General features: G+C 35.6%; 2 protein-coding genes across 3 annotated transcripts; one reads left to right on the forward strand and one right to left on the reverse strand.

Moving 5' to 3' along the window:
- Positions 1–48: 48 nt before the first annotated feature.
- ankrd2 (ankyrin repeat domain 2 (stretch responsive muscle)) lies at positions 49–10759 on the forward strand. 2 transcript variants are annotated; one of them, XR_005620261.2, is made up of 6 exons: positions 49–1582; positions 1696–1794; positions 1900–1998; positions 2088–2186; positions 2260–2421; positions 9631–10759. XR_005620261.2 is itself a non-coding variant. In XM_039657169.2 (5 exons), the coding sequence occupies exons 1-5, from the start codon at positions 1577–1579 to the stop codon at positions 2356–2358; spliced, it is 402 nt and encodes a 133-aa protein (XP_039513103.2). In that variant the 5' UTR covers positions 49–1576; the 3' UTR covers positions 2359–3732. The 2 variants fall into 2 exon arrangements, 1 of the variants encoding a protein (XP_039513103.2); XM_039657169.2 differs by lacking the exon at positions 9631–10759 and having other exon boundaries at positions 2260–3732.
- On the reverse strand, positions 3829–7484 carry morn4 (MORN repeat containing 4). The gene is made up of 5 exons (XM_039657168.2): positions 7331–7484; positions 6858–6936; positions 6296–6410; positions 6070–6179; positions 3829–4852 (listed from the first exon to the last, which is right to left on the reverse strand). The coding sequence occupies exons 2-5, from the start codon at positions 6922–6924 to the stop codon at positions 4704–4706; spliced, it is 441 nt and encodes a 146-aa protein (XP_039513102.1). The 5' UTR covers positions 6925–6936; positions 7331–7484; the 3' UTR covers positions 3829–4703.
- Positions 10760–13231: the final 2472 nt, after the last annotated feature.

Below are 13231 nucleotides of genomic sequence, written 5' to 3' on the forward strand. Positions count from 1 at the left end.
CAGTCCGATCCCTCCTCTCAGTTAATCATTAACCAGTCTGAGAGGCTTCGCATTGTGTGTCTCTACTGTTTAAACAGCCACACACTGCCATTTTTGCAAATGTTTGATACCATACATAACATTAGCATTTCAAAAGTCCTTTAGACAGCATGCCATGTACAGCTGTTGCTGAAAGCAAAAACATAATCTCAAAAACTAAACATAAGTACTTTATTGGCTTTTCTTTCTCAGAGATAAAGCATGACTTTTCTGCTCAATCTTAGTTTTAAGTTGTAATGTCAAAGAAATCTGAATGAACTCGATGAAGGTTTGAGGCTTAAACCTTTTAAAAGAGTTGGAAATGGAATCAGTGTTGGTGAAGCATTTTAGTTATTTCTCTTTTTGTATAATTAATCTCTCTAAATTAAAATATCGACACGCACTCAAACCAAGTCAGGGTGAGTTATATTTTTTAAATGTTTTTGAAGTCTCCTATGCTCTCTCATTTGATCAAAAATAAATAATATTGTGAATATTATTACAATAACTGTTTTCTATTTTAAAGTTTCATAATGTAACTTATACCTGTGATGGCAAAGCTGAATATTTAACAGTCATTACTTCAGTCTTCAGTGTCACATGATCCTCAGAAATCATTCTAATATGCTGATTTGCTGCTCATGAAACATTTTTCATGAACAAAAAGTTGAGCTGCCTAATATTTTTGTGGAAACTGATGCATTTTTGGGGATTATTTGATGAATAAAAAGTTCAAAGGAACAGCATTTTATTTAAAATAGAAATCTTTTGTAACAATGTAAAAGTGTCTTTTAAGTCCCCATAAAATCAAAATTTAAGTTTACTTGGCTTTTAGTATCGATATGTTAGCATTACTGTTATTTATAAGCTAAGCTCCAAAACAATGAGAAGATAAGCATTTGAAACGTATATTGTCTCTCACTTCCACCTATATGGAGCAATGATTTTGACCCCTTCATTATAAATAGATTTACCTGGAGCTAAAATTGGTTGCATTTACACATTTTCTACATGTTGAATGACACATAGTGCACTATTTAGGGGATAGGGAACAATTCTGACAGTGTATGCTTTTCATTGGAGCGAATGAACTCTGGTTTCTGCACAGAATTTTATATTGTAAGTGATATGGAGGAGAAATGGTTAGAAATGAGGAGGAAACTGCAGCTTTACTGAGCCCAACGAGCTGTCTGTAATATAAACTAAACATTATTGGCTATTTTATAAAAGGGGAGGAGCTTTTTGGTGTGTCCTGCCCTGTCTTCCTGTTTCAGTGGAAATAATGGTGCATGTTTCAAGGCACTTCAGTAGTTATTTAATTTCATTTTTACATGTAATGCATCCCTCAAGTGTTAATTTATTTCAAAAAGAAAAACTAAAAACGCACTACCCCTCCTATTTTAACGATGTCTTTAATAACTTTTCGAGGCCGGCAAGTTTCAATCCCTCAAGAAGCCTATGGACTGGTATGCAGGAGTGATCCAGCTCTCAGATTTCATCAAAAATATCTTAATTCATGTTCCGAAGATGTACGAAGGTCTTGCGGGGTTGAAACAACATGAAGGTGAGTAATTACTGACAGAAATTTCATTTTTGGGTGAACTAACCCTTTAAGTCAATTCATTGTAACAATGCTGTTGTGATTGTGTTGATTTGCTCTTGTTGTCTGTGGTTTAGCTGAATTGCAGGGCTGTACATTGGGCTTGCAGAGGTGGAAGTCTCTCAGCGTTGAAAGTTCTTCAGGACAGGGGAGCTGATATCAACGTCAGAGACAAAGTAATAATGTTTTACTGGAAGACAAAAATACTGTACAGTATAACAAAATAAGCTGTCGCAAGTATGCATAATATGGTCAAATCTTGAATCCTCCCTCCCATACAGCTGCTTAGCTCACCTTCACATGTGGCCACACGGACCGGTCACAGCGACGTGGTCCAACATCTTTTAGCCAGTGGAATCAATATCAATGCCAAAGATTGGGTAACAGATGAATAATTCATGAGGAAAACAAAAATTATATGGATCATACAAATTAAAAAAAAGTCATTTTAAACATTTCTCTTTTAAAGGAAGGAGACACAGCTCTACATGATGCTGTCAGATTAAATCGATATAAAATCGTAAAACTCCTCATACTGGCTGGAGCCGATATGCAGATCAAGAATGCTGTAAGATCATGCTAGATGAAAATGCAATTTATTGTCTAAACCGCTGGATAAGCACTTAATTTCTTTGTTTCAGGTGGGCATTACAGCCACTGAACAGGTGAAGCAATGGCAGTTTCACACCAAGGAGACACTGGAGAAACTGGAACAGATGAGGGAGGTCGGTCTGACCTGACGGACACATGGAGATGCGCTGGATTCATTAGAGTCACTGTGACTCAACAACACCTCTGCCTGAGTAACTATATATTTTTTTCTGTGTTAAAGGGATAGTTCACCCAAAAATGAAGATTCTGTCATTATTTTCTCATCCTCATGTTGTTCCAAACCTGTATGAATTTCCTCCTTCTATTGAACACAAAAGAAGATATTTTGAAGAATGTTGGTAACCAAACAGTTGCGGGGCACCATTGACTTCCATGATGGTATTTTTTTTCTACTATGGAAGTCAATGGGGACAAGAAACTGTATAGAAAGAAAACGAGGCTTATAATTATTTATATTTTAAAAGGCATTGCATTACCTTGATCTGATAATATACAGTAGTAAAAACAAAACTTTCAAATAGATGGATCCCTATTTCGCAATTAAGTGCATCTACAAAAGCTTGCATTTATATATAATTTCATGTATACTGTATGTATGCGTGTGTGAGTAGATGCGATTAATCTCGATTTGACAGCACTATATATATATAGATATATATATATATATGTGTGTGTGTGTGTGTGTGCATTACTCAGGTGAACATGCAACTTAAGATTTTGTAGTTAAGAAATGGTTGATAATTATTTTGTAAATGCCAGGATGGTTGAACTATATATAAATGTTGTGTGGACAATTTTAATAGTAGTGTCTGAAATGAGATATGGCACATACGTCATCTGTGCTTTATTATGTAATGACACTTCGACAGGCAAAGCCTAAAAGCAAACATTTAATATTTGATTATTATATATTTGTTTATGAATCAACAGTCCAGCTCTTTTTGCTTTGTAGTTAGTTACTCAGTGTGTGTTTTGCTGCTGTATTAGAGATGTAATCCATTGCCTGGCTCATCCAGTTCCCAAACTGATCTCTTAGCCTGGTGTCATGAACGGTTTCCCTCGCTGATAGAAACAACAGTGTGCATGTGAATCATGTTTAAAACGCTCAGTTATTCTATGATTAGAAAGCTTTTAGTCACACACTGCAGTAATTTCAGTTAGCACTTGAATCGCTGGATAAGTGCTCTGTGACATTTTGTGTCCTGTAAATACTGTTAACTTAAACTTGAAACAATATTAGGCTACATGTTTAAATATAGAAGGTTATGTATGCTCTTGCGGTTCTTTAAAGTCATACTTTGATTGGTCAGCGCAGCGCCACATTGAAGTCGAAAACACCTAATGAATTCTGAAGTAATGGCTGCTGAAAATTCAGCTGTAATAAATTACATTTTAAAATATATCAAAATGGAAATTTACCATTACCATTTGTGTTTTGTACTGCATGAACTAAATGGAGCCTTGGTGAACATATTAAGAGACTTCTTTCAGAAACGTTTGAAAAGTAGTTTATGTAACAGTCGCATATACATGATTGTCCTTAATAAGATTTGAATATACTGAATAAGCACGACAAAAAATATGCAGCAGAATGTAGATTAGGTGACTCTTTTCTGACTTTTATTTCACTTTATTTTCATGTCAGTCTTGATTCTCTGCTCAAATGAATAAATAACAGTGCAAAATTCTTTTTGGTGTCAGTATATTTTAGATGATAGTGACTAAGGCTTCTGTCTGACACTGCGGATGATGGGAACAGTGAACCTTTAGCAGTCAGTTCGTAAAATAAAGTGTAAACACCTAAATCAGTACAACTAAAACCATTATTTCACAATATATAATGTGTTAGTAAATCATATGTTCTCATTTCAAATGAATGAAATGAACAAATAAATAAAACAATTAGAATAAGTAGCTGAAACCTTTCCCTCACCACTGTTCACATCGGTAACAAGAAAGATTTTAATCCAGCAGCAATACTGACGTTTAATGCAATAACTAAGGCAAATGTGCAATAAAGACAATATTGATTTATAACACAAACAGCAACAATAGTAAAAATAAAGACAAACATACTGTAAGTGATACAATCGCAGAAGCAGACTGACAAAGGCAAATCGAGTTCATTTACCACACTGACCACATTTCCGTACCTCCGATGGTGACTTGAGTTTATCCGTGCCTCCATAACAAACGTCCATCATTTTACGATGTTTTAAGCCACAGAGGAAACCAAGGCAGAGCAACAATGTGAGTGAAATAGAGACGTGAGGAATGGAAACACTTTCATCCGTCCCTGAGGGTTTGATGGGTCTCACATTTTGTTTGAGCTCCGTTGAGTGGTGAAGGCAGAGATCGCCCCTGAACGCAGATCCACAATCAGATTTGCTCCTTTTACTAGTGACCGTACAGTCCGTAATGTACTCGGGGGGGGTGGCCTGAGTTAGGGGGTGCTCTCACTGAGGTCAGTTTGTCATACAGAGAGGCTGCGGGCAGTGGACGCTGAGTTCTTGGCTCGCTGCACCACGGCCTGACACTTTTCACGTTTCAGAAGCTTGTTGTTCTCAAACATTCCCTCGTTCCGCGGAGCACCGTGGGAGCCGTCTGGGAAAGTCAGCAGTCCTATGCGAAGGAAATACGACCACATTTATCCATGCTATATATCTAAAGGCACATCCGAAAGCTGTACAATGACTGTAAACCTACTACTGTATGTCACGATACGATAAATATCACGATTTTTATTTATTTGTTTATTTGAAAAGGGACAATGTACACTAATCAACATTCACAACAAATGTAAGTGCACCCGAGTTAGCCACAGGCTAGTTTTCATCGGCAGTCCCCTTGCCAGATGTTACTAGGCATCCTAAGATAATAAATAATAACAATGCAATACAGTTCAATATACAATAAACAAAAAGTAAAAAGAATAGACTGTGTTAAAATCACAAATAATCAAATAAACATGAGATATAAAATATAATTAGATGTTAATAAACGATACAATTATTGTTGATGAATTGGACCCGCATCAATGTTGACAGTGTTGATTTTCAATAAGCCATTTCTTAACATTAATCTTAAATGAGTAATAAGATGTAGACTCTCGAACAGGCCACGGTACTGAACCCATTGGGGGTGCAACGATACCCTCATGTCATGATTCAATACATATCACGATACGATATTATTGCGATACTCCAAGACACATGACAAAAGGTTAACAAAAAATGTACTGTTGATTAAAATGCTAACTTTGACATTACATTGTGGGTTTAAATGAATTGGCTTGGACTTGGTGCTGGTAACCCAATGCTCAGGCCAATGGTGACACCAGACTAACAATATGATGTAAGCAACGGATATGCTTGTACTCTGTCACTGTCTAGATATATTTAAAATAATGTAGGCCAATTTTTACTGGTAATAATATACAATATTTGGCTTTATTAGGGCCTGCAAATATTTCCCCATTACATTATTATATTATTATAAACTATTTTCTTTTTTTGGGGGGGGGGATGAAATATACACAATACAGATTGTCATCACTACCCACGATACATATTATTGTTGCATTTTTGTTTTGTGATATATTGTGAAACAATATATTGTACCCCTTAAAGTTAAAACCTGAACGCATCACTGCACTGCGCATGTGTGCAAGAAAATGTTGAATCCGAATGATTCAAGCATTTACTTGCTTAATTTTTTTTCCTATTGATTGGGTTATTTCAGGTCTACACCACTATCAATCCAATAGGAACTTCATTCGGATAGAGCTCAGCATTCCTATTGTATAAGTAGCTATTGTAAAATTAAGGTGGAATATTTACCATGTCCTTCTACACGGCCACTTTTGAATTCCCCTTCAAATTTCATCCCGTCAAACCTGCTGAAGATTCCGACGCCTTGGAATTTTCCCTGGGCAAATTCTCCCTCGTACCTGTGTTAAGAAAACGGTGTTGTTTTCCATGTAACTAGTCTTGCAGTCTCACCGGCAATGTGTTCCTCTCTGTTTAAGTAGGTACGCGTCAAAATGAATCTGATCAGGTCACTCACCTGGATCCATCGGGAAAGACTAACACCCCTGATCCGTGGAACAGGCCATTCTCAAAGTGACCTTTATAACAGGTACCATCAGCAAACTTCAGCTCGCCCTTACCGTGCCTCCGACCTGAATGGAAAAAACATTCCTTCATACCTTAACACTGAGTTTTCGTCCTATATACTAATTCTATGGACAATTTCAATCATTTTAAGTCAGTCGGTAGCTGACAACAGAATAATGTAAGAGTTGTCAATACTGCTAAGTATAGAATAGAATATTTAGATCTAGATATATAGACTCGTGTTCATATCTCACAGAGATGACCCCCAAACTAATAATCCAAAACAATTCCATAATTCGTTTTGAATATAACCTTTACTATTATGTAACTATGAACAAATTATGAAACAGAACAAATGGAACACACAAAAATGTTTTGTTCTTTTGACAAATAGAAAATTAATTAATGAATAAAAGTACAGCATTTGAAACACGTGATGACCTGCCTCATTTATGGGGAAAAAAAAAAAAACATGTCTTCAAAAGTAATTTAAAGTGTAAGAAAATGCTTGCCTTCCTTCCATTCCCCGGTGTATTCTTCTCCACTTGAATAAGTGAAGGAGCCCCTGGTTAATGTCATACCTCCACCAAGCTGCAGACAAAACAAATGAATATCAAGAAGGCAAAATTCACATAATAGAATCAAATGACGACACACTGAGGTAGACCAAACCAATTATCATATTTAAGTATGTTAAAATAATGAATAGGTCAGGACATCACATACATGCCCACACACAAACCTGCTAGTAGCTATTATGCGCTGTATAATGCTCGGTCTAATAAAGTAGAGCCCATGCTAGTTCACTTACAGCACTGTATCATTAATAGTGTAACGCATCATGAAAACCTTAAAACATTTAGGCTACGGACTGAAATAAAGCACCAGCAGCGATGACGTCACCCCGCCTCTTATTCGCAGCCCATGTAAACCCGCGCGCCGTCACCGCCGTGCTCTAATTTCATTAGAAGGAGATTTCTTTTACCTGTAATGTTTCTGTGCAGTCTCAAGAGCATGGAACCCTTCGCTTTGTTCAGCGGATTCGTGGAGAGAGAATCGGGTTCTGGCTCGAGCCGCCGTCGCCGGTATTAACGGTTCCTCTCTCTGAATCTCTCTCCCCTCGAAGATCTCGCGTTGTTTTACTGTGTGTGCTTTTCTCAGCGGTGGATGTGGAATGAGCGCTGATTGGCTGATCAATGGCTGGAAATGTGGTTTGTGGAGTGATGGACTCTTCAGTGTTGTTTACTACTTCTTATATTAGGGTTAAGTTAGTTATTTTGAACAAACCACGTTTTTTTTTTTACTCGAGGCAGTAGTAATTCGCCACCCAGAATACCCTGGCAACCGCTTAGCAACAAGGTCTACCTGAATTGTAAATGTTGGCTAGTTTAGCCTATATATTAAGTATCAGTATTATGTTTATGTAACAGGGCAATACAAGAAAAAATAGAGCCATAGAGTCTCAATGCCTCTGGAAAAAACGTTTGAGAAACAGATTTGACAAATAAACTCAAATATGTCCAAGGGGCCAGTAAACCTAGGTCTAAAGTAAGTTTCAACTTCCTGAAAGTCTTATTTATTTGCTATTGAGGGTAATATTTTGAGGTATATCAAAGCCAATAGTCTCTGGGTGTATGTTGTATAAACATATTGTTTTCAGGTGTTTACATTTCATAGCTCATGTTTAATTTACCATTCTGTGACCTGTGTTTGATATAGTGGCACATTTCATTCATTAAATTAGTAAGCAATATGAGCAAGAAATTGACCTGCAAGTACCATTTGTTAACAAGTGACAAGTACACTAAAAGATGAATTACATTTACAGCAGCTTCCCCACACCTTTTTGGTGTTAGTGAGGACTAACACAGTTGTTTAATTATTTGTCTAAGGATCTTGGTTATGATGTATGATTGGTGTATGATTCCTTTACAATATAAATATTAACATATAGGTTATTTATATTTGTAAAGGAATATTTTGGCTATATTAAGACTAAGAGGTTTGTAAATTATATATTAGATTTTAGACTTAAAACCTACTTTTATTAGGTTGCAGATTTGGATTTATTTAGAGAAGACTTCTTTTTGTCATGCTTAGATATTTTTTGTTTTTGTTTGAAATGGGGATTTGAAGCGTCAGTTTTCCCATTAAGTCTGAACACAGAGAAAGACACTTTGAATAGGATAACATAGGCTAACAAATTCAATACAAATGTAACAAATTGAAAAGGACTTTCTTTTTTTATTATTTACCAGACTTAATCAATCTGGGTCTAATCTGATTTTAATTTTTTTTTATTGACTTATTTGAGTCTCCTGGCTTAATTTTGCCATATTGTTATACAGCCGTAGTGTCTTGTGTGTGTCTGTTTTGTACTCTTGCCCCAGGTTTCACATACAAGGCTTAAACCTAGACTAAAATGCATGTTTGAGTTGTTTTAACTGAAAGCAACTTCCACTGACATATCTTAGAATGTAAGTGCCATTGTTTTGTCTCAAAATTCACACCAGTAATGCTTTATTCTAAGGCATGTTTATTAAAGCTCCTTAAATGTCCTAATTTAATTAAGGTCTAGCCTTGGCTTAATCTAAGCCCTGTCTGTAAAGCGAGGCCTTAATGTTTTAGAATGTAACCCCTTCCTTGCTGTCCTTTTTAAAACTGCATTGTGGTTGAATTATTTATGTTATTTCAGGTATTTACTAAAACTTGCTTTCTGTTACTGTTACACATTTTGCAATCTTGATGATTTAGAGTTTCATCGTAGGTGATTTATAGATAGTAGATTTCATATTTCCCATTCATGCTGGTCATTTCTGATGGTGAACAACACAAGCTTGACTATTTTTTTAACGCCCATTTAGTTTTTTCGAATCAAGTCCACTGTTTGTTTTGTTTTTTTGATCACATAGCGACTGCCACTTAAGTCATGAGTTTCATACCATTCCAATGAAGGTATTTTATTTATTTATTTATTTATTTTTACAATTTTTCGGTAAAAAATGACTGCACAACTCTAGAGGATAATAAAATTACAATATATTATACATGTGACAACTTACCCAACTAATATATATATTTTTTAAATCCCCTTGGCCTTGTCCTGAGAACACAACCTTTTGATTGAAACCTACCCGCTTATTGCCCGTTTTTGCATGGCTTTATCGTCTTCACTTTATTTTTTACCTCTTGCATTTATAGTATAATAAAGATATAATCATTGTGACAACTAGCCCCAGTTTCCCCTATAGTGAAGTACTCTCTTTCTCTTTTCTCCTCTCTCAGGGTATTTAAACCTGACCCGTGTCATTGCATCCTGCAGAGATTTGAACGCATATGCCCTGACAGCTGATCTCTTCATAAAACACAGCACCACAGGGAGCCATTTATGACCGACGCCATAAACACCAATAGGTCGGTAATGAGAAATGTCGATAAAAATCTCACCCTGGAGATCTATTACCTTTAATGTTAAAGATGAGTGGTTCTCGCTTCCAAACAACAAGAATCCCATGTCTTAAATACGGTGCAATATATCAAACGTTGTTGTGACAACTATGACCACAAACATTGTCTTTGCATGTACCACAATGTGTATATTTTAAAGCATGATAAATATGGAATAGCTAAAACCGTAAACTAATTGTAAGGTAATTGATTGTCTATAGAAGTTTTCAAACTTCATTTCTTTTACCTAAAGACCGTGAACAGACACTCACAGTGTATAATGGGGTATAATGTGGTCGCTGATGATTGTCCTTCACTGGTAGTAAATCAGCATGGCAATAATGCCCCTGGGAAATGTGCAGTTGAGTCCATATGCCCCAGAGTCACAGGATGGGCCCTGCAAGCATCACTACACATGAGTGCCCATCCAGCACAACATGAAGACTGACCACACTACGAGCACACATCATTGCGATATAGAGTCTGCTCTCCTTGCAAGAAAAATAGCAAAGGTCAACTTGTAAAGCAGGAAGGATGGTGGAACAGAGGTTGTTGACGAGGGTCGTCTCACTGACCGAGCCTAAATTGACCTATAATTCTCTGCAAGCCATAACACATGAGTAAAGTTTGTCGTACGTGATCGGTGCATCCAACATCAAGGTTAGAGAAGTCACGCTATCACACTCCGGTTCTAAATCTCCAGTCCCCAAATGGAGCGAGGCTTTTATTACACAAGCAATTGCATTATCCATTAATCTACCCTCTTTGTGATAAAAAAGATAGGATTATTATAGGACATAATTTTCGCAGCAAATAAATTTTTTCTTTCATCTGTCGAGGCCAGAGCCGATCAAATGCATTATTTTTACTTAGGTGTCTGCCATTATTTATAGCTTTATTTCTCAACAATTAGGCGTCTAGAAATTAGGATATATTGATCTCATAAATTGGTTTAGGTGTTTTCCTGAGACCCGTAAAAAAGTTTGTGTGTGTCATTACATTGTTTAGAGCATTAGAAAAAAAATGTCAAAATTATATTTTATTCATGCTATGTCCTCTGTAGATGACACCAGGACTCAATTTATTATTTTATTTTTTAAATAAAAAGACATGAATAGACAATAGCTAAAAACAATGCAATTTTTTTTTAAACCACAAATCAATTTTTAGGTTTCTGGATTTTATATACCAAACTTTGTATAAAGATGATTCTCAACTATGAAATTTATAACAGAATGATTTGATATACCACTTTGCTTTTATGCAAGTAAAATATTTTACTTAAACAGTAAAATACATGTCATATGCAGGTTTTCTCATTTTATACAATATATCTATACATTGTATCTAAATGTAAGTACACATTGATGGCCTAAGACACAAAACGAGCAGTTTGTGTGAGAAAACGAACAGTATTTATATCGTTTTTTATGCTTGTAACCACAGCCACAAAGCGCCTTTCAAGAGGTAAAAACGATATAAATACTGTTCGTTTTTCTCACACAAACCGCTCGTTTCGTATCTTAGGCCATCAATGTGTACTTACATTTATGAGTCATTAAATCATGTTTAATTTGGACTTCTCTGTGTATGCTCTTTGAGGTGGTGACCATAGACCTCCATTATATGACTGACAGACAACAACGGTTTGACCTAAAAATATCAAAATTGAAACCACTGTGGAAACAAAGATGCATACATCTTGGATGCTCTTGAGGTAAGCTAAAACATATCAAAAATTAATTTCAAAGTGAACTATCCCTTTAAGTCCTGGTGTCCTCTGTACATGAAAGAAATTAATGTCTTGTTTCATGACAGAAAGTCATATTTTGATTTGAAACCCCATAACATTTTCCTGATTTAAGATCTAAATTTAGATTTAAGTGATAATGACAAAATATTATCATATTTCCAATAATAAGAGTGTTAAATTTGGTCACTAAATGAATGTCAGTCATTTTTAAAGTCCAATGAGAGTCAGTTGTGATTGTGAAACTCTGAAAAGTCCGGAATGTGCTCTTTACAGGACATCCAGACTTAAAATTATGACATAGATGATGTCAGAGAAATTCACTAAAATATAAAGTCCACTACTGAGGACAAAAGTCTATTCCTGGGTGCCAGACTCATTTTTGGTGAACACCTAAATACACATAATACTTTTGCGTGTACATAAAGAAGTGTTAGTGCTAATTAATATTTCTTTTATTGTGTCTGATGATGATTCTTAAAGTCATATTTGGGACATTTTATCAGATAAATATCTCATCATAATTAGAGATTCCTTTCAATTATAGGAATTTGTATTTAAAATGTCTACCAAATGTTACAAAATGAATTAGCATACATTACTTTGATTCTTGTAGTCACGCACAGGCCAAAATATAAATGTTTGAAACATATGAGCACAAGGTCAAGAGGAGAACAAATGATCTGCAGTGTTGTTTTAAGGTTGCATTTTACCGTAAACAGGAAACATGCACACATTCACACCTTTTGCTTGTGGCATAGCCGTAGACCTTCCTGGGTGAAAAAGAACAATTAGAGGAGAAATGAGAGCAGAATCACTGGGGGAAATGGCTGTTGAAGACTTTATTGATTAGTAAGGACTGCCTGATCTAGAGCTCAGTATAGCAATTATGCTGGTGTCAACAGAGAGCAAAGCTATGAAGGACCTTCACCCGTCCAGTGTCTAAACACAGCTTATTATCATACATTATCCATGATGGGTATTTAATGACAATTTAAATTAAATGATTCTTGAGGACTGGGACTAAAACATGCTAAAGGGAATTATTTTGGATTAAATCTCTATTCATTTATGCTTTGATTTTTGTTGCAACCTCCTTATATTTGAATTCATATCGGACCTTCTGGCTGAAGATGGAATTTGGAACAGATTTTATAAATATTTTCATAAATATTGGAAAGTCTTAGGAAATGATAAGGGCAGCTGTGAAACCTTACAAACATATTGGATTAAGGACATAAGCATTATTTAAAAAGAATAAAACTCAAATGTGACTTGGTCAAGAAGGCAGCAAAATACTCAAGTAAACATATTAGGACAAATCAAAATTAAATAATTCGTAAAACGGAAGATGTAAGATGGGACTCTGAAACGAACAACCCCAGAGGGTTAAATAATTCAAACTAAAACGGAATAGGTAAGATGGGACAAAGATGGGTCATTTATTTTTGAAATTTTCTCAAAACACCAAAAAAGAAAAGAAAAAATATTATAAAAAACGAGTAAAAAAAAAAATCATGATTTTTTTTTTTTTTAAATATGAATCCCGCCCTTTGGGTCCATTTGGACCCGAACTCCCAGAGTGTGACTCTGAAATGAACAACCCCAGAGGGTTAAATAATTAAAACTAGGTAAAACGGAATAGGTAAGATGGGACATATTGAATGGCTCCTCCCCCTTTTCAAATAA

The sequence above is a fragment of the Pimephales promelas genome, chromosome 11, assembly GCF_988280905.1.
Source record: "Pimephales promelas chromosome 11, fPimPro1.hap1.1, whole genome shotgun sequence".
NCBI classification, from domain to species: domain Eukaryota; kingdom Metazoa; phylum Chordata; class Actinopteri; order Cypriniformes; family Leuciscidae; genus Pimephales; species Pimephales promelas.

What these genes read in the sequence shown, in the direction of transcription:
- ankrd2 (XM_039657169.2), top strand. An exon ending in ATATCAACGTCAGAGACAAA is followed by an intron (nt 1,795 to 1,899) that starts GTAATAATGTTT and finishes CCTCCCATACAG; the next exon opens with CTGCTTAGCTCACCTTCACA. An exon ending in ATATGCAGATCAAGAATGCT is followed by an intron (nt 2,187 to 2,259) that starts GTAAGATCATGC and finishes TCTTTGTTTCAG; the next exon opens with GTGGGCATTACAGCCACTGA.
- morn4 (XM_039657168.2), bottom strand. Translation starts at nt 6,924, where the DNA reads ATGACATTAACCAGGGGCTCCTTCACTTATTCAAGTGGAGAAGAATAC. An exon ending in CACCGGGGAATGGAAGGAAG is followed by an intron (nt 6,411 to 6,857) that starts GCAAGCATTTTC and finishes TTTTCCATTCAG; the next exon opens with GTCGGAGGCACGGTAAGGGC. An exon ending in GTCTTTCCCGATGGATCCAG is followed by an intron (nt 6,180 to 6,295) that starts GTGAGTGACCTG and finishes TTCTTAACACAG; the next exon opens with GTACGAGGGAGAATTTGCCC.